The sequence below is a fragment of the Bos indicus genome, chromosome 24 (genome assembly GCF_029378745.1).
Source record: "Bos indicus isolate NIAB-ARS_2022 breed Sahiwal x Tharparkar chromosome 24, NIAB-ARS_B.indTharparkar_mat_pri_1.0, whole genome shotgun sequence".
In the NCBI taxonomy this organism is placed as follows: domain Eukaryota; kingdom Metazoa; phylum Chordata; class Mammalia; order Artiodactyla; family Bovidae; genus Bos; species Bos indicus.
The window spans coordinates 24,738,700-24,758,623 of NC_091783.1; the positions used below are offsets into that span (position 1 = coordinate 24,738,700).

Below are 19,924 nucleotides of genomic sequence, written 5' to 3' on the forward strand. Positions count from 1 at the left end.
GGGCTTTATTAGAAATGGCTGCATGTTTTTATCAGATTTTGAGAAAACATATCCTTTAGTTAGTCAGCTTCTTTAACAAATAAAATGAAATACCCAGCAGAATTCTTTATTTGTCACCTAAGCCAACAGACTCCCTAAGTTTATCCAAACTGTCAGACAGTTCTTCAACAACAAAACAATATTAATTCATAGAATTTGAACAGTTTTACTGAAATACAATGAAATGCTTTATTATAAAACAAACATAATATAATTAGAAATAGGGTTGGGTATACTAGGGTGGGATGGAGGAATCAGGAGTATGTAGAGAAAAGGGTTAGACAAAGCAATAGAGAAATACTAAACTGCAAATGGAAAACTGGGGGAATTTACACTGATATCAAAGAAGCTGAGAGCAGAATAAATATTTCAAGATATAAACAGCTCATCTCTTAGGAAAACCTGGACTCAGTCAAGATAGTATGTCCTTGAAATGATACACTAATAATTAATGATTAGGCATAAAGGTATATGATTAAGAAACTTAGGTCATTTTTCTCTATTAACTACAAAAAATTTCAGTGGGCTGGTAAATATTCCAACACAGCAATACATACCTGTGTTTTTAAGAATTAATAAGAGAAAGAAAATAAAATACTGCCACAAGTAAAAGAAAAACGAGGATGGAAAAGGTGATTAGAATAACTTGCAAATTTGCATAATAACTCTTTATGATAAAGATGCATTGTTTTGCTTATAAAGAAAGTGTTCCGTGCTTTTCCTTAATGAACATTCAGAATACAACATTTCTACAGAAAAAGAAACACTTGTTCATAAACTCCAACTCTTTGAAAACTTTTGATGCATACAAAAGAATTTGTGAATGTACCTAATATGATTTTTGTTCATACACTCAAAATACATTCAATTTTTGACTTGTTGTTTTCATCTGACTACTTCCACAAAGATGACTGAGTAAATGCCTCTGGTTCCAGGCCTTTGGGTAATTTTGAGGAGGCGAAGAATTTTTTCTTCTCCTATTATCTAAATCTTCATCTTATTCCACAAGTCACTAGGAACATTCCCTATTGTTCTTTGGGGACCATTCACTCTAGTTATTTCCCCTCACTACAAACCTACACAGTAATTAAATGCAGGAAATGCTATCTCTCTCCAAATATGAGAAAACTAAGACTTAGAGAAGAAAAGTGATTTGTCCAGAGTCACAGGTAACATCAAACACAGAACCTGAAGTGCAATAACATCCTCTCTCATCTCAGTCACTGGCATAAAAACCTATCACCAGAAAGCTACTTTTCAGAATCAGGAATATATTCTGCCACCAATCATTAAATAGTGGAGGACAAAAGAACTTGGCATGCAGCAGTCCATGGGGTCACAAAGAGATGGACACACCTTAGTGACTGAACAACTAAAAATAGTGAATATCCTTAGTTTTTTAGAATCTCGATTACTCAAAACATGTACATGAAATGACAAACGTCCCCAAAGATTAAAGAATGATGACTTTGAAAACTACAGGTAAACAAACTGTTACATAAAATATTTAAAATGAAAAGTCAAAAATAGTAGTTCTTTCATTAAAGCTTCTTGAATAGCATCATGAATCATTGCAGTCATTGCCTTAGAAAAGTTGATCTTTTTCTACTTCTTCTATCCAGTATTTGTGGAACACTAGACATAGTATGCAGAAGAGAAAACGTAAAAAGGAAAAATAAAGGAATAAAAGAAATGAAAAAAGTCTCTAGCTACATATGCTTATTTTTATTTAACAAACATTCACATGACACTATGTGTCTAAGTGAGCATTTTCACAAATATTTACAAGAAGTTAAGCATAAAACCCTAGAAGGGAAGTGCTACATAGATTATCCCCATTTTCAAGATAAGAAAACTGGGCAGAGGGAGGTTATTTGCCCAAAGTGGCACACATGGAAAGAGACAGAGCTAGGGTTCAAACACAGGTGATTTGCTTCCAGAATCTAGGCTTAGGAAAATGGTGTTTTCCTAAAGATAGGTGTTTTCCTACCTGTGTTTGCTATACTGTGCTGTGCTTAGTTACTCAGTCATGTCCGACTCTTTTCAACCCTGTGGACTGTAGCCCACCAGGCTCCTTTGTCCATGGAGATTCTCCAGGCCAGAATACTGGAGTGGATAACCTTTCCCTTCTCCAGGGGATCTTCCCAACTCTGGGGTCGAACCCAGGCCTCTCACACTGCAGGCAGACTCTTCACCATCTGAATGACCAGGGAAGCCCAAGAATACTGGAGTGGGTAGCCTATCCCTTCTCCAGGGGATCTTCCCAACCCAGGGGTCAAACCCAGGTCTTCCACATTGCAGGCAGATTCTTCACCATCTGAACGACCAGGGAAGCCCATGAATACTGGAGTGGGTAGCCTACCCCTTCTCCGGGGGATCTTCCTGACCCGGAAGTTGAACCAGGGTCTGCTGCATTGCAGGCAGATTCTTTACTAGCTGAGTTACCAGGGCAGCCCCTACCTATGTTTAGTAGTTAGATATTTTCATGCAAGTAACAACTCTCTTCAAGTATTTAGAGCAATTTGGTGAGTGATGGTTGCCACAGGCAAAGGATTTGAGAGAAGCACTCACTAAGGTCACATCAAGTGCTTATCTATGTGCTGAGAAAATTGTTTATTTCACAATATTATAAAGATTTTATTAATATTTAGACAACAGATCAGTATAATCAAAAGATTGAGAGGCACCACTTCAGTTAAATGCTCAACACAGTCTTTGATTATGAAATACCTCCTTGTTCTTTCTTCTGTTACCCTGATAAATTTGAAAATTTACCTTTCATAGTCCATCAATATATTTATTGAATATCTACTATGGGCAAGATACAGAGCCATGCACCATGGGAGATTTTGTCAGGCACTAGGCTATTTCTACCCTAGAAACTTATAATCCAGCTGAGATAATAAAATATGTTTTCCTAAATTAGCAACTAAGAACACAAAGAAGTAAATAATAAATGTCAAAAGAATATTACAGATAACATGTATTATAAGAAAGTTAGGAGCCTGCTCCTTTCTGCTCCAGTAGTTCATTACACATACCCTTATTAGAGCAATTATCACATTGTAATTATTCACTGGCTGTGAGTAATTTACCTGCCTGTCTCCTCCATTAGATTATCAGCCCCTTGAGGGCAAGGATTCAGTTTTATTCATCATTGTATCTTCAATGTTTACCACATTTTTTGGTGTATAATAAATACTTAACATCAAATAAATATTGATGAATGAATGAATAAATGTAGGTCACAAGAGGCAGGCACTTCTTTTGTGGCCAGGGTTGCAAAGAGTCGGATACGACCAGGTGACTAACACTCCACGCGGGTTGGTTCATCTCTGGAGTTAGATTGTGGGGTCTGAATTGCAGCACTACCTTTGAAATGTTCTATGAGCCTGAAAACTTCACTTGATTTCTCTACAATTCATTTGTTCATTGGTAAAATTGTGGTAATAGAAACTTTTTTATCAGCTAATTTTACTATGGAGTATATCACCCCCAAAACTAATGGCTTGAACAGCAGTCATTCATTTAGTTCAGTGTTGTGTGGGTCAGTAATTTGGGTTATGTTAGTTCTTCCGTCTCGGCTGAGTTCAGCCACACAGCTAAGCTGGGTCATCAGGTCAGCTGGGAATGGCTCCATCCATGTGGTATCTCATCAGCCATGGGCTAACCTGGGCTTTTGCACATGGCAGCTGTCAGGGTTCAGAGAGGGAGATTTGAAATATACAGGGTCTCTAAATGGTACAGATGAACCTATTTGCCAGGCAAGAATAGAGATGCAGATGTAGAGAACGGACTTGTTGATGCTGGGGGAAATGGGAGGGTGGGACGAACTGGGAGAGTAGCATTGACACATACTTACTATCATGAGTGAAATAGATAGCTAGTGCAAAGTTGCCATATCACAGGGAATTCAGCTAGGTGCTCCGTGATGGCCTAGAAGGGTGGGATGGGGGCTGGTGAGAGGGAGACTCAAGAGGGACGTGATACATCTATACATATGGCTGACTCACTTTGCTATACAGCAGAAACTAACACAACACTGTAAAGCAATTATTCTCCAATTATATATATATATATATATAAATACATGGCTTCTTGAGGCTCAGATATGGAGCTGGCACAAAGTCATTCCTGGCAGATTGTATTGGTTGAAGCAAGTCACAGGTCCAGCTCATATTCAAACGGTGGGGAAATAAACTCCACTCTTGATGGGAAGATCAGCCAAGCCACATTCTTATGGGGTGTTTATACAGGGAAGAATGGAGATTGGGGCCAATCTTACAATCTACCATACTGTCCTAGGATTAGCAAGAGAATTAAGAAAATAAAACATCTAAAGGATTCAGACTAGACTAGTGCCCACTACACAAGTAATAAGCTCAATGTGTGTATTTGTGCTTGGCCACTAAGTCGTGTCCGACTCTTTGCACCCCTTTGGATTCTAGCCTGCCAGGCTCCTCTGTCCATGGAATTTCCCAGGCAAGAATACGGGAGTGGGTTGCCATTTCCTTCTCCAGGGGATCTTCTTGATTCAGGGATCAAACCTGCATCTCCTGCATTGGCAGGCAGATTCTTTACCACTGAGCCACCAGGGAAGCCCCTAATAAGCTCAGTAAGTATTAGCTATTATTATTCTGCTTGAGGTTGCCAAGAAAAGTTCCGCCTCAGACAGAAACCTGAGTTTAATTTTGAGAACTAGGCAGAATTTCTGTATGTAGAGAACCAACAGTTTCCCAGGTGGACATGGGCTCAGTCCCTGGGTCAGGAAGATCCCCGGGAGAAAGAAATGGCCACCCACTCCAGTATTCTTGCCTGCAGAATCCCACGGACAGAGGAGCCTGGCAGGCTTCAGTCCATAGGATCACAAAGAGTCAAACACGACTGAAGCAACTTAGCATGCAAGGTCTCTTTTAAGGACACAACCTAAGTATGGGCACTATGGTTGAAAGCAGGTCGTGTTCAGAACAGCTAGCAGACTTCTCAGCAGTCCTAGAACTAGATTCTGGATCTCAGGATGCTGGCCAAGGAGCTGGGTTTGACCGTGGGGCCATAGTAAACCATTGGCTTTTGACTAAGTGCTAGTCCATAGCACTATTTTTTGTCTTTTATTGTTATTTCGGTTTTTGTTTTTCAATAAGCTTCTTGATGCTGATGGTTTTGTGACATCTCTGGCCACATCTACCAGAGATTTAAAACAGAATAATAGAAACCTACGAGTTTTGTCTGGGTTTTCCCACTCCTTGACTTTGGGGAATCAAGAGGTCCTTCCCTCCTCAGTTTTATTATACAATGGAATAGTATCTCTACTTGTCTTCCCATGGTGGCAGTCTGAAAGGTCAGGTCACAGGAAGTAGTATTTATTAACCAAAAGATACACCAGAGAGGCCAGATTTTGGTGTTTAAAAAATTGGAAGATGGCTCATACACATCTTAAGCAAAAAAGTCAAGGAGAGAAAGTTTCAATGTGGATGTCCCCTCCTGTTAGGCAGCAAAATACTTCTTGATCTGCTCTGAAGAGAAACTTGAGTTCACCCAGTGAGGTGAAATCACCCTGAGCAACAGGAACCACAGAGTCACCTGGGTCCCTGCTACCGTAAAGGCTGACCAGCCTGCACAGTGCTGGTGGTAGCTCTCGTTAGACTGCTCAGTGCCAGCAGTCTCAGCATCTTTCCACTGTACATAGTTTAAATGCAGATTCACTGATGAATAAATTTGATAATTCTGTTGAAGTATGAAGACTGCTTGAATTAGATGACTACACGATCATATTTAATTTTTTTTGTAAGACAATTCTGGCTCCTCTTAAGCCATGTGGAATCCATCCCGCTGAGTGCTCTTGACTAGTCACGTCCTTCCTGCCATTTTAAAAACAATAGTGGCAGAGATGCAAGCTGCTGGTAGTGCTCAGCAGGACAGATCAAACACACAGATGCAATTTCTGTACGTTGAACAGTGAAGTAGGATAAAATTCAAATACTTACAATCGCTTAGTAGCTAGCATCTGATTGCTGCAAATTGAATCTCTCATAACGGGATTTATTGTAAATAGTGTCATATCATTTGTGAGTTCTGCAATAATTTCAGTCAAAGCCAGGGCAAGATATTGGATGTGTGTAATGTACACGATAGAAACACTAGTTTACATACAGATTGTGAACGGATTTTATTATTATCAATATTCTTTTTTTTAATTGCTTACAAAAGAGCCATAATTGTAATTTTTCTCTGAATTTAAAACATTCTCAAATAGTGTAACTTCAAAATCCAGAAGAAAGCAGCCTAACCACTTCAACAGCTGTTTAAGAATTGCAATCTCTAACCACCCCTTTCCCTTCTACCCAAGTTGTTAAATAAGCATTGAAATTATAGGTAGTTAAAATTTTTGAAATGTTACTTTTCTATTGTTTGGAAATGACAGAAGTCCTAGTAATCATAATTAGTGATCAATATATCCCACCAGTAAATATGTATACATATATGTAGAAATTCAAAATTAAGATACTGCAAGGTCTAGAAAACATACCTTAATTTCTAATTCCCTTATGATAAAATGGAAAGCTGGCAATAATTTAAGTGATCAATACTCTTAATTTGCCTTTGGGTTTAGTTCCAAATATGTCATTGGAAGCTCATAAAAGATCAACATCAAAAGCATACCATAAAAATTGTACTTTTAGTATTTGAGAGTTGGGTGACACTTCACACACTTGATAACTTTAACTGCTAATGAAACAGAACCCCAAAAAGGCACTATATTACAGTTACACAGTCTTCCTATTCAAGATCTACTAAATAAGAGAAATTAAAAAAATAATAGTAAGGCCAGAAGATTTGGATAATCTGTTCTTTCCTTTCCCTGCTCTAAAAAAAAAAAAATCCTTTTCTATTATCTTATCATGTATTGGGGCTTTTTTATTATAAATATGACTGAGAACACAGCATCTCAGCAAGATTGAATAAAGCAGTCTTGCTCTCAAATAACCTAGGATATTGATAAAGAAAGACCATTGTGAGGGATAAACGCTTGGGTTGGATCCTGCCTAGTCTATTTAAGAGTAAATATCCCATATGCATATTAATGTTGATCATTGTAAGTGGGAAACTCCTGATTTCTGAACCAAAGAATTTTCAGGTTTTCCCCTCCCTTAAGCAGGTGTCTTTCATCTTTTACCAATCAAAGGGGAAGGTTAAAAGGCAGGATTTCAGTGGTACCCTGATGTGTATTTTAATATGTTTACTAATCAGAGCACATATCAGTTAGAATGAATCATGTTCATATATTTAATAGCCAGCAAAACTCAATTTAACTCAGATCCAGCTTTCTTCCATGTTCATTTTCTTCAAGGGCATACCTACCTTCCTTTTCCTGCTTCTTCTTTTTTTTCCCCTTTCTTTCTTGGACACCTCCAGCCCCCATTGACAACCAAAATGCAGGGCTATAAATGTAAGGGCGCAATACATCATGAGATAAGTCTAAGAGAACACGTCCTCTACCAAAATGCACATGAATCTTTGGTACAGCTGAAATTCCAGAGTCATGCTGGGGTTCATTTTGCATGCTAAGCAGGGTCAAAAATGTGAGCTCTCTGAGATCGACCTTATATATCAGATGAGCTCCAAAGTTTAAAGGTTACATTTGTGAAATTGCAGATGGCTCTCCTAGCACTTGATTCTAGCTCCTGCAAATCAAAGACTCCTAATTGAAAGGCAAATCTGACAATAGGATAATTTTCCAATTAAAAAAATAAAGTGACTTTTGAACCCTTCCTGCTGAAGAGCTGACAGAGAGGTTCCGAGATGGTTGTATAACCCGACAAAATGATGGAGAAAATATGTTTTCCAACAAGATCATAAAGCTTGAATAATGCAGGGAAGCAAATGTAAAGCGAAGAGCTGTCCTCTATTCTGTCTACTTCCCCCACCCCCGCTGTACACTCAGCCACTCAGTTCTTAGGCAAGGACTCCTGACTTCCAAGTCAGACCCAAACCCCAAACACCAAGATACTATAAAGTGGCATCTTGGCAGACTTTGAGATGAGACGGTTTCTGCATTTCCCAGTGTAGGGGGGTGGGGTGGGGGGGCAGAGTGAAAGGGAAAAGCAGGAATGTAGATAAATCTGGAAACAAACAGCACATCTACAGACACAAAAAGTTTGCATATTGCACAGAGCGCTTGAAGATCATAAATCTATGCATGAGAAAGATGTAGTGGAAATTTTGGGGGGGATTAGAGTTTATTTTTGTCATCTCTGTGAGACAGCTACTCATTCATCCAGATCACAGCTAAGAAAAAAGCTGGTCACAGAAATTAGCAGTTTCAGCTCAGCAGCGAAGTCGCCAGCCTGTGAAGGCAGAGAGAAATTGACTAATTAGCAATGCGCACTAAAACTTGACGGTTCTTTATAGAGAGAGAGAAGAGAGAGGGAGAGAGAGGGAGCCGGAGGGAGGGGGGGCTCGCTTTTTCCCCTTCTTTCTTCCAAAGATGTTTGAAATCGCAGTCATTTACGCTCGACAATTTTTACAATAGCCTTGAGCCATAATTTTGCGAGTCTCTCCAGCATCCATCCCCCTGTATGGTCTCTCTCTACTGGCCAAGCACGACCGTTTCTCTCCCCAACCGTGGATTTCCTATTACTCTCGTTACGACTCACTGAGCCCCAGGCCCAAGGATAATGATGTGTTGTTTCTTGGTAGCATAATTTGTCACACGTACATTTTTTCTTCTTCTTCTCTTGCAGAAAGCTCTGCTCCCTCTCTCACTCTCCCTCTCTCTCCCTCTCTCTCTCCCTCTCTCTTTCTCTCTTTTCTCCCTCTCCTACATTTTCTTGCTGTTGCTAATTCATGGTGATCAAATGATGTACGACAAAATAAATTGTAAAGAGTGACTGCCTGGAGTTGGGAACCAGAAGGTGTTTCCCACCCCCCTCCCAAGGAGAGAGCAAACCTTTAAAAAGGAAGGACAATTGATTTTTGGGGGGGAGCTTAAGTGAGCCTTGACTTTGCAGCTGGTTGAAAGCAGGTAAGTTTCTGGCCTTGTGTCTGCCTTGTGTGTATTTTGTTCTGTCTTTTGGGTTGTTGGCGAGGGGGAGGGCCGGGGAGGGAGTCTTTCAGAGGGGTGGGGGGGATGGCTGTGTGGCAAACGCTCATAAAGAATAAAACTCCAATTGCAAGAAATAAGCAGATGAGGGGGAAAGGCAAAGGAGGAGAGCAAGAAGGAAGGGGAACAGGAAAAGATGTGGCGGTGGGGGGCGGGGGGGAGACAACGAAGCGGGGACAGCGAGAGGGAGGTATGACCGGGTCCACTTCAAGGGAGAGACTCTGGGAGGTGTTTCGGAGAGCCTGCGCTTTGGGGGGGCGCATCGTTGGTGGGGGGCGGGTGCTGCTGGGGGAGGGAGCTCGCGGGAGGTTAGGGTCCACCTGGAACGGGATGATAAAGTGAGTGGAGAGCAGCCCAGTCCGGTGGAAATAGGAAGCCGGCGATCCAGGACTGGCACCAGGCAGGGCAGAGTGAGCCGCAGTGGAAGGGGCCGGTCCGGCGGGATCCCTCGGAGCCGGGCGGCGGCGGCGGCGGCGGCGGCGGGTCTCCCGGGCGCGCGGGCGGGATGTGGGCAGAGAGGAGCCCTTTCTGCTCAGCCCTAGAAGGTGCAATTACAGGTTAAGGACCCGGCGTATCGACTTCGCCTCGCCTCCCTCACCTCCTGCCCTCCTCCGCCGAGATGCGGGCGGCTCAGACTTTTTACAGAAGTAGTTCCAGGGCCGGGTTGGCGGGGGTGGGGCGGGGAGTGGGGGTGCTCGAGTGGGGGGCCGCCGGGGGCTGCACCCAGGGACTCAGAAGGAAGCGGCGGCTTCGGGCGGCGATGCTGGGTGGGAGGCAGAGACCCCGCCCCCCCCCACCATCGGACAGCCCCCACCCCTCCCCCAACACCTGCCCGTACACTTGAACTTCTCGTAGTTCCAGGAGTTAAAGCCACTGCGCCTCGTGCCCGGGAGGGAGAACCGTCCACGCGAATCCCACCGGGCCTGCGGGCTCTGGCTCTTAATCCATCCCAGTGGTCCCACTTCCTCCCTCCTCATCTTCCTCGGGGCCGCCCAGGCGGAGAAAGGGAGACACACGCCCGAACTTGCGCGCTTAAAAATGCCAGGGGGGTTGGGGGGATCTCGGGGGTGGGGGGCTGAAGGGATTCTCCTGCCAGGTTTAAAGGCGTCTCTGAAAAATTAGCAAAACTGAGTGGTGACGGGGAAAGCCAACAGTTTGCGAAAGCAGAGAAGCAGGCAGGGCCGGGGTGAGGGAAATGAGCTAGAATTGATAAGGACAGCTCCCGCCTCTGCCGAGTCCACTGAGCTGGTCCTCACCGCGCTCCGCTGCACTTTCCCGGGAGAAGAAAGGGCTTTATCTGCTCCCGCAGACGATTAGCCCGGGAGTTTCTCGGGGCAGCGCGGATAATCGAAGGGGTTCCCAGCGTTTGGAGGGCTAAGGATCACCCCCCCCTTCCCGCACGCTTGTCGGGCCCCCTTGCCCACCCACCCACCCCCAAAACTGGACCAACTGCGAAACGCAAAGCTGCGGGCGCCGAGGTGACCTGGAAGCTCCGTCGACGGTCGCCTCTGCGCTTTTGGGGGGGGGCCCCCGGGCTCCCCACGCCCCGGCCTCTTCCCGCCCCGGCCCGGCATGGACACGAGCCCACGAGGTGTCTCGGCCTCAGCCGCCACTTTGCCGTCGCTGCTGCCATCGCTGTCGCCGCCGAGAGCCGAGCCCGGGTGGTTTTAGGAAAAGTGAGGGACCAAGTGTGGGGGTCGCGGAGAGAAGAGGAGCGGGGAGAGGAGCGGGCGCCCGGACCCCCAGACAGGGCCCCGGGGGGCGGGGGGTGGCGCTCACGGATCCAGCACCTTCAGACCTGCCTCCTAGGGTCGGGTCCGTCCGGAGACCTGAGCTGAGCACTGACCGTGGTTCTTCTCCCTCCCCTCCCCTCCATACCCTGCCCCACCCCGACCACACCCCACCCCCCTCCACCACCCTGCTCACCTCCCTCCCATCCCCCACCCCTGTCTGCCAGGTCGGAGGCGGGTTTAAAGCCAGGTGCGCCGAGGCAGCTCGCCATGTCCAGATCCGGGGACCGGACCTCCACCTTCGACCCCAGCCACAGCGACAACCTGCTGCACGGCCTCAACCTGCTGTGGAGGAAGCAGCTGTTTTGCGACGTGACCCTGACGGCCCAGGGCCAGCAGTTCCACTGCCACAAGGCCGTGCTGGCCTCCTGCTCGCAGTATTTCCGATCGCTCTTCTCCAGTCACCCCCCTCTCGGGGGAGGGGTCGGCGGCCAGGACGGCCTGGGGGCCCCCAAGGACCCACCGCAGCAGCCGCCGCAGCAGCAGCCGCCGCCGCCGCCAGCGCAGGAGGAGCCCGGCACTCCATCCTCCTCCCCCGACGACAAGCTGCTGACCAGTCCCCGGGCCATCAACAACCTGGTTCTCCAGGGCTGCTCGTCCATCGGGCTGCGCCTGGTGCTGGAGTACCTCTACACGGCCAACGTGACCCTCTCCCTGGACACGGTGGAGGAGGTGCTGTCGGTCAGCAAGATTTTGCACATCCCCCAGGTCACCAAGCTCTGTGTGCAGTTCCTCAACGACCAGATCTCGGTGCAGAACTACAAGCAGGTGTGCAAGATCGCCGCGCTGCACGGCCTGGAGGAGACCAAGAAGCTGGCCAACAAGTACCTGGTGGAGGATGTGCTGCTGCTCAACTTCGAGGAGATGCGCGCCCTGCTGGATTCGCTGCCGCCCCCCGTGGAGTCGGAGCTGGCGCTCTTCCAGATGTCCGTGCTCTGGCTGGAGCATGACCGCGAGACCCGCATGCAGTACGCGCCCGACCTCATGAAGCGCCTCCGCTTCGCGCTCATCCCGGCCCCCGAGCTGGTGGAGCGGGTCCAGTCGGTGGATTTCATGCGCACCGACCCGGTCTGCCAGAAGCTGCTGCTGGACGCCATGAACTACCACCTGATGCCCTTCAGGCAGCACTGCAGGCAGAGCCTGGCCAGCAGGTACGAGACAACAAAGGTGGGGGGAGGGTGGGGGGAGGGTGGGGGGAGGGTGGGGGGTGGGGGAAGCCCGAGAGGCCGGAGGGAGGGGAGAGGGCAGAGGAGAGGGGAGAGGGGTGTGCTGAACAGGAGGTTCCTGCAGGCTGAAAACAACCGAAAACAAACAATTCAGACTGTGAGGGGGAAAGTTGATTTCAGAGTCCCTGAAAGGTCAACGGGAAACTGGCCTCCGTGCATCCCCGACTGCCAGAAAGTCCACGTTCTCAGTATCTGCAGAGAGGAAAATGGGCTCCTGAGCTGAAATTGACAGGCAGGTGGGACCAAATGTCCGGGCCATTGGAAGTACAGCTTGAGAAGTCTTCCTACTCAGTCCTCCTCTACCTCTCAAAATAGGCTTGGCTTAAGGAAAGGTTCCTGTGATGAGAAGTACCCCCGCCCACTCCACCCCTTCCCTGCTTCGGGCGAGCAGAAGTGCCAGGGGACAACTCCAGAAGACAAGCTTTTCATTCATGCCAACAACTCAAGTTATTTGTTTGTTTGTTTGTTTGTTTGAGGTTTGCTCCCGTTGGAGGTTAGAGTTCTAAAAGGCTTTGTCTTTTAGGGTCGCTGTTGGAAATTCTGGCATCACCCACACAAACTTTTCTGACTTGTATGTAAAAAAGAAGACCTTATCCTTTTCACTTTTAAAGGAGAGCCGAGCAAGAGATTTCCAGGAGGCAGAGTGAATCCTGCCTAGTAGTTCCCATGTCAAAGGGGAGCACAGTTGAAAACTGAGAAGAGGAGTAGTTAATCTAGCTGCAGTTAGGTCTGTGCGCCTGCTCTAAAGTCACAAAGGAGTTGGAGAATTGTTGTTGTTGCTATTTGGAATGTGTCCCACGTGTGTATTGAAAGTGGGATTTCCTGTCCAAGGGGAGAGAGAAAAACAATGCCTTTTTAAAATGCTGCTGAGATTTAAAAAAAAAAAAAGACTGTAAGAATTGACAATCCTGTTTTATTTGCTCCAATTTTAAAACCCTTTTTAATGAGCCCTCGCAGAGGGTTGCTTTTTCTTTTTAGAAAAGAAGCAGTGTCTTCTTCTCAGTTTCTGAGGATAAAACATCATGAGTCCAGATGCCAAGTACCCCAGTCTTATCCACTAAGTGCTGTGTTAGAAAGTACATGGTTTAAGAATCCATCATGGCCTTTTCCCACTCAGAAGGATGTCTGGAAGATGGGGTCCACTTTCTGCACCCTTATGGAATTAAAGGTTTATTTTTTCCATCATGATGTTTCTACCAGACCTGGGTAACTGAAGTTTAGGAAACTGGAAGATATTCTCTACTGTTGTTTAGGGAGCACTGGTGGTCATGTGAGGCCCACGGGAGGCATGGGAAATCTTGAACTTAGAAATCTTGTAAGTTGCTTTTTCTAATGTTGGTAAGAAATGAATTAATAACTTGTAGTGTCAGAAAATAACACAAGAAAGACAATAACACAAGCAAGAATCCAAACTCTTGTGCTTGAATAGTGAATACAGAAGTCCAAATGACAACTAGGACTTGAAATGTATTTTTATTTTGTAAGAGTTCCCATTTGTCTAAAGATCAAGTTGGTAAATTTAATGTGACGGGCAAATGTCATCACACCAAGGAACATTGGTGATCAATATTCTGTTATTTTAACTTTTATGACTTTTGAACCACTTACAGGTATACTTAATTTAGCATATATCTTACATATTAAGTTATAGTCCTGAACACACATGTATTCATATGTTTTAAAATGTACTATCTAGTGTAAATTCAGAAACCCAGAAGGAAAATAAGATTTAACTTGTCCTAAGCGTAACTGGAGGAAAAAATGAGAATTATACATTTGATCCAATAAATAAGCCTAAAGTCCTCAATGCACTTTTACCTGATAAATACGTCCTAGGTTTCAGTGTTAGAAGAGTTGACTTTCAAAATGAAAAATCCATTTCTCACCTTAGTCTGGATTCAGCACGCCAGCTGGGGCCTTCTGGCTCTGTCGTGGTGGATGGCTGAGATACCAGGCTGCCTGGCTCCGTGACCACACAGTCCAGCTTCACTGGGCCATATCATTTGAAGGATATGTAGTGCCGTCTGACCACTGAATGCTTACAAGTGTCATGGATGCTGCAAGAATCTGATACTTCCGCAATAGGAAGGAGACTGTATTTTCCTTAAAAAGCAGATCTGGAAAACAGTTCATGTGAACCTATTGTTGATCTCAAAGTAATATAATTTTGGACTTTGTTCCATTATTAGGAACTGTAGCATTTTAATTTGGGGGACTAATTACATTATTCTAATTTTAATTCACAGAAAGAATGCAGGAATAGTCACCAAGACCTTAGCTTTAATGTAGACAAAAATGCTGTAAGTTGCAACCAATAGTATGATATCAGCCTATTTATTACAGTGTCAGCATAATATAAAAATGTTCTCTCAGCTTTATATGTAGTTTAACAGAGGGATAAATGTGTTAAACAATTATTTTTGAAATTGCATCAGTTTTATTGAAGGCAATTGGATGGAAGGGCATTGTATTTACTACTTTTTATCCACCTTTAGTTTCTAAAGTCTTAAGTATGAAAGAGCTCCTCAAATTCAGAGAAGGAGTTGAAAAATTAAAACTGGCCAATCTATTGAAATAAGTTCAAAATTCAAGCAAATAGAATAACTTCAAAGGAATTTACTTAAGAGTACATGTTTTCTATAGAATGTAGGAATATTAATATAATAATTATATATGTTTTAAAATTTTTTAATTATTGAGTAATTTGGAATTTTTTAAGTCTAAAAAATAAAGTAAGCCAAGCATAAAGACTTTATAAATATGCAAATTAATTTAATTTTGTCTTAGATGTTAGTTTTTCTTATTATACCATTTATACTCAGATTCTATTTTATTTTAGCGAACTGAGCACTGAGGATATTAAAAAATAAGACTTATTATCTTATATTCAAATATACACATAACTAAGATCACAGGACATGATTGGACAAAAATTAAAATATTTTGAAATCTTACTCCTTATTTTTATTTCGCTTTATTGCAAGAAATGGGACACAGAAATTTTTGGAAAAGTTTCTAGAATAGCTATTATTAAAGGCTTCTAAAGCACAAAGATTTAATAAAGTGGCATGACTTGCAACATTTAGTGCATTAAAAAGTAAATATCAAAAACTTAGAGTGCAAGTTCAGTGCAAGAAACCCCCAAAAGTTTTTTATTTGTATTTTTTAAGTTGTTATGCATAATTTAGTTATTGGCCCAAGTAAATCAAATTGGACTGGATCTCTTACATTTTCATTGCACCTCCCACAATGTAACAGTTATATAAACATTTACTGAAAGTTGAAGGAATGGAAATTATTAATTAAGAAAGCCTCAGTATTACATTTTCCCAATATGTTCTTTAATCTTGATTCCTATTGCACATAGCAAAAATTCACTGAACCTCCTCCAGGAAAACACCTGTGACAGAAAAGCATTTGTAAAAATAATTATATTTTTTAATATTTAATTACAAGCTATTGCAGTCCCATATACAGTCCTGTATTGAAGTACAGTTTTCAAGAGATTATATTTTATAGAAGATAAAAGGTTACTTTATAAAGAATTCACTTTCTTCAGTCTTTTTAAAGATTTCACATAAATTGATATAAAAATCTATTTAAACATCAGGAGTACTAATTATCTATTTGCTAAAATGACTTGCAATGATTAAAAAGCCATTAGAATTCCTTAAGGCATAGTTTTGCCTCCTGGTTTTGATGCTTAGAAAGTGTTTCTTTAAATGTAGGATAATCTTTTCCATTGGTTCCCTTCCTAAGACCTGAATAAAACCTCAACAAAGCAAACTAATCTTGTATCCATGAATCCTTTAAATCATTGCTTCCCTTTATGTCAATTTGGTACCCTCAGATAAGAACTTGCTAGGTAGTTAGAGTTTCATATCAGAAGTCACTCAGCCATTCAGAATACAATTTGTTTATTATCTCAAACAGGACCATTGATTACAGAATTATGTCACAGGTGTGGGAGACAAATAGTTATATCCTACAATCAAAACGCAGTTAGAGTAGATCTTACTGCATTGCACTGGCTCAGAGTACTTACTGACCACAATGGACATGTTCGAATTTCAACTCACCTTTGTCTTTTTCCCCATTTTGAACACATTGGGCTCGCTCATTACCTTAGCTAATTTCTAAGTTATCTCAACTTTCTACCTTAAAAATTCAGTGAAAAATATGTTACAGTAGCTACTTCATACCAGATAATGTTCTAAGCATTTTACAAACACAAACTTATTTAATGCTCATAATAGCCCTAAGGGATGGATACCATCATTTGCCTCGTTTTATAGATGGAAAAACTGGTGCACAGAGCAGTTAAGCATTTTGCCCACAGCGGCACAGCTAGTAAGTGGTAGAGCCAAAGTCTGAGCCAAGCACCTTGGCTCTTGAGCCTGTGTTCTCATCGATGATGTTTCTACTTATTACTGTGAGCCTCTCTATCCTATCATATAATCTGCTGATTAGCCTTAGAGTTAAATGTAAAGTTAAGACTTCTCTTTTGGAAAGACATTTGTGAGAGTTAAATTTTATTTTATTTTTTAACTTTTTATTTTACGTTGGAGTACAGTTGATTGATAATGTTGTGTTAGTTTCAGATGTATGACAAAGTGATTCAGTTATACGTATACACGTTATCTCTTCTTTTTCGAGTTCTTTTTTCAATTAGGTTGTTCCAGAATATTGAGCAGAGTTCCCTGTGCTATATAGTAAGCTTAAATTTTAATGTATCTGATTTTAAAAGAAGTTAAGGAGGGGTATTACTCTGGACTAGAGGTCAGCTTTTTTTTTTTTCCCTGTTAAAGATCAAATAGTAATTATACTTGGCTTCAGGGTCATATTAACTCTGTTGCAACTACATCACTCTTCCTTGGTAGCACAGAAACAGCCATGGTAACACAAAAATAATACATAAGTGAATGAGCATGGCTGTGTTACAATAAAACATTTGTGAGCATCAACATTTCATGTGATTTTCGCATGTTATGAAATATTCCTCTTCTTTTGATTCTTTTCAACCCTTTGAAAATGTAACAACCATTCTAGGGGTGGCAGGGGGGACTATATAAAAACAAGAGGCAAGCTGGGTTTGCTCTGTGAGTCATAGTTTTCCAAAACCCATTTTAGGCACTTAGACTACATCAGTGAACAGAATGGACACAACACTTTATCCTTATTCTAGTAGAGAGAATCCCACTGGTCTTCTTGCTTCTGTTTGGAAAGAGTTCACATCTAAATAATTCTACCCTGCCAAGTTAAAATTTCAGCCTTCCATAGTAAGACTTAAAAATTTAAACAGTGATCCCAGGAAGGTAAATGGTGATTAATTAAAACAGTGAATGAGCTGCTCGTTTTCACAAACATACTGGATATAGACCCAGCTAACATAGACTGGTCATTATTCAGGATAGGCTTTAATATCATTGATATGGTATTTTAATGATTTCTGGTAGGAAATTAGAGGAGCCAGGTACATTTAATGCACTGCTTTCTGAGATTAACATGCACGTATTGAATGAACTAATCTAGACATATAAATGAACACATGAACAATTACTTTTCTAAATGCCAACCTGTATCTCCAGCTGCTGTGATCAAAGGGCACTGTTGTCAGGACTTCTGATTTCTAAGTGAATCAGCTGGATTGAGTATGTCTATAGAACTTCTTTGCCTTCTCCAAGGTGGGTAACCCCTAGCAGAGCATGTGTGCTGGTGTGGGTTTGGCTTATGTGTTTATCTCCCAGCTAGATCAGCCTTGACCCCAAAATACGAGTTCAATATGAATTGGTATTGGTCTTAAACATAATTGTGGGTAGACACTTAGGATTTGTTTCAGTTTCATATGAATTGACAAAGCCAACAGAAGATAAAAGTGGAGATGATTTTAAAGATGCTCACACACACACACCTGCACACAGCTGCTGTTTATCAATAATAATGATACCTATCGCTAGTTGAGCACTGACTAGTTGAGCATGAGTGTGCTTAATATATTACTTACATTCTTTCTAGTCCTTTCAGTCTTTTAAATGTTAGACAATTGAGGCTCAGAGAAAATAAGTTGTCCAATTATCTGAATAATGGTGAGTTGAAGTAATTGTCATCCTTTGAAGTACAGCCTCTTGAGTGAATATTGTAATGAATATGAGTGAATATTGTACATATGACTTCTAGGAAAAGGAAACTCCAATCAACACCTCCACATCTTTGTTTTACCACAGCACAGTAGTGATTAAAATTTGCAATTTTCTAACTCATCTTCAAACCACCAAGTGAGAGGAAGAGAATAGAAAGCTCAAATTCTTTCCTACTGGTCTACATACTCAGTTAACTAGTTCTGAGACTAAGGGGCTAAATAATGAGTTTGCTGAGATTTAGTGCTATGATTATTGACTCTAAAAGTAAGGTGAGCTGATATATTTTAAATAAATTGATAAAAATGATTTCCCTAGGGGTCTGATAGTTAAAAGTTCACCTTCCAAGGCAGGGGATGCAGGTTCGATCCCTGGTCAGGGCACTTAGATCCCACATGCCTCATGGCCAAGGAACCAAACCATAAAAAAAGCAGAAGCAGTATTGTAACAAATTGAACAAAGACTTTAAAATGGTCCACATCCAAAAAAATCTTTTAAAAAAAAAACCAAGAACTTTACAGTTTAACTACGAAAACTAATTTTGAAAATAAAACAAAGCGAAACAAAGCCTTGAAGCTTGAATTGGAACCAAGAGATTTTCCTCCTCTGTGTGCACTGGAGTCCTGGAGAACTATCAGCTTTGTTTCTGTGAAAACAATAGAAAGCGCACGTTGATAATATTTACAGTTGATAAATACAACAGGTAGAAGCCCGAATTATAAAAATACCTGTATGTTTCATTTACAAAAAATAAGATTATGCTAATTGAGATTTTATTCTGTTTATATTTTGTTTCAAGTAAATCAATTATCCTTCAATTAAAAAAAATAATTAAAACAAAAAAATCCTTGACAATTAAAAAAAAATCATCTTAAGAATTGCTACACCATAGTGTTTGTGCCTTCTTTCATTCATTTAGAATTCCAGAAAATATATTCAGTGCTGTGTCCTTTCCATTAACATCCAAGATAACTCATGATGCATGGATTACTAATGATGATTTCTCTTTAATGAAATACCAAATAACCACTATTTTGATATGGACAGGAGAGTAAGTTAACCAGGGGAAGGACTTTCAGTTGTAGCATATAGTAAATATGTCTATTTTGCTGTAAATATCAGAAGGGCTTATTTATTCACAAATGTGAATGACAATCATGTTAGAACTATTTGCAACATTAGAAGTAAAGCAGAAAGGTACTAGAGAAAACCTACAGTAGTTGGGGAATGGAAATAGCAAATATTTGTGATAGAAAGAAAATAAATCATAGGAAAGTAAAAGAAAAAATAAATCATAGGAAAGTAAAAGAAAAAAAAAGAGCAGTAACAAAAGTACATGGAAATACAGTAAATCAAAGAAAGTATTAAGAAATAAACCATCTAAAAAAGAAACAAAAAGAGAACTAATAGTAAGGGAGGATAAGCAAGAAAATTCTAAAGTTTGGAGAGTGGACACATTCAATATTTGTTGGACTCATAAGCACAAATTAAGAAGCATTTAAGTCACTACATAATGAACATATAATTTACAGAATTACAGTGTTCCACTAAAAGGGAAAATAACCTCATTCCTCAAAAGAAAAAAAATTCAGCAAGAAGAAAATGGTCAGTCATGGAACCTTCACTCCTATA

General features: G+C 41.8%; 1 protein-coding gene across 1 annotated transcript in view; it reads left to right on the forward strand.

The window, feature by feature from the left end:
• The first annotated feature begins 10,683 nt into the window (after nt 1-10,683).
• Nucleotides 10,684-19,924, forward strand: part of KLHL14 (kelch like family member 14) — a 113,804-nt gene continuing 104,563 nt past the window's right edge. The window contains exons 1-2 of the mRNA XM_019986967.2: nt 10,684-10,815; nt 11,097-12,080. Coding sequence (XP_019842526.1) covers nt 11,140-12,080 — 941 coding nt within the window. The 5' untranslated portion in view covers nt 10,684-10,815; nt 11,097-11,139. The remainder of the gene's footprint in view (nt 10,816-11,096; nt 12,081-19,924) is intronic.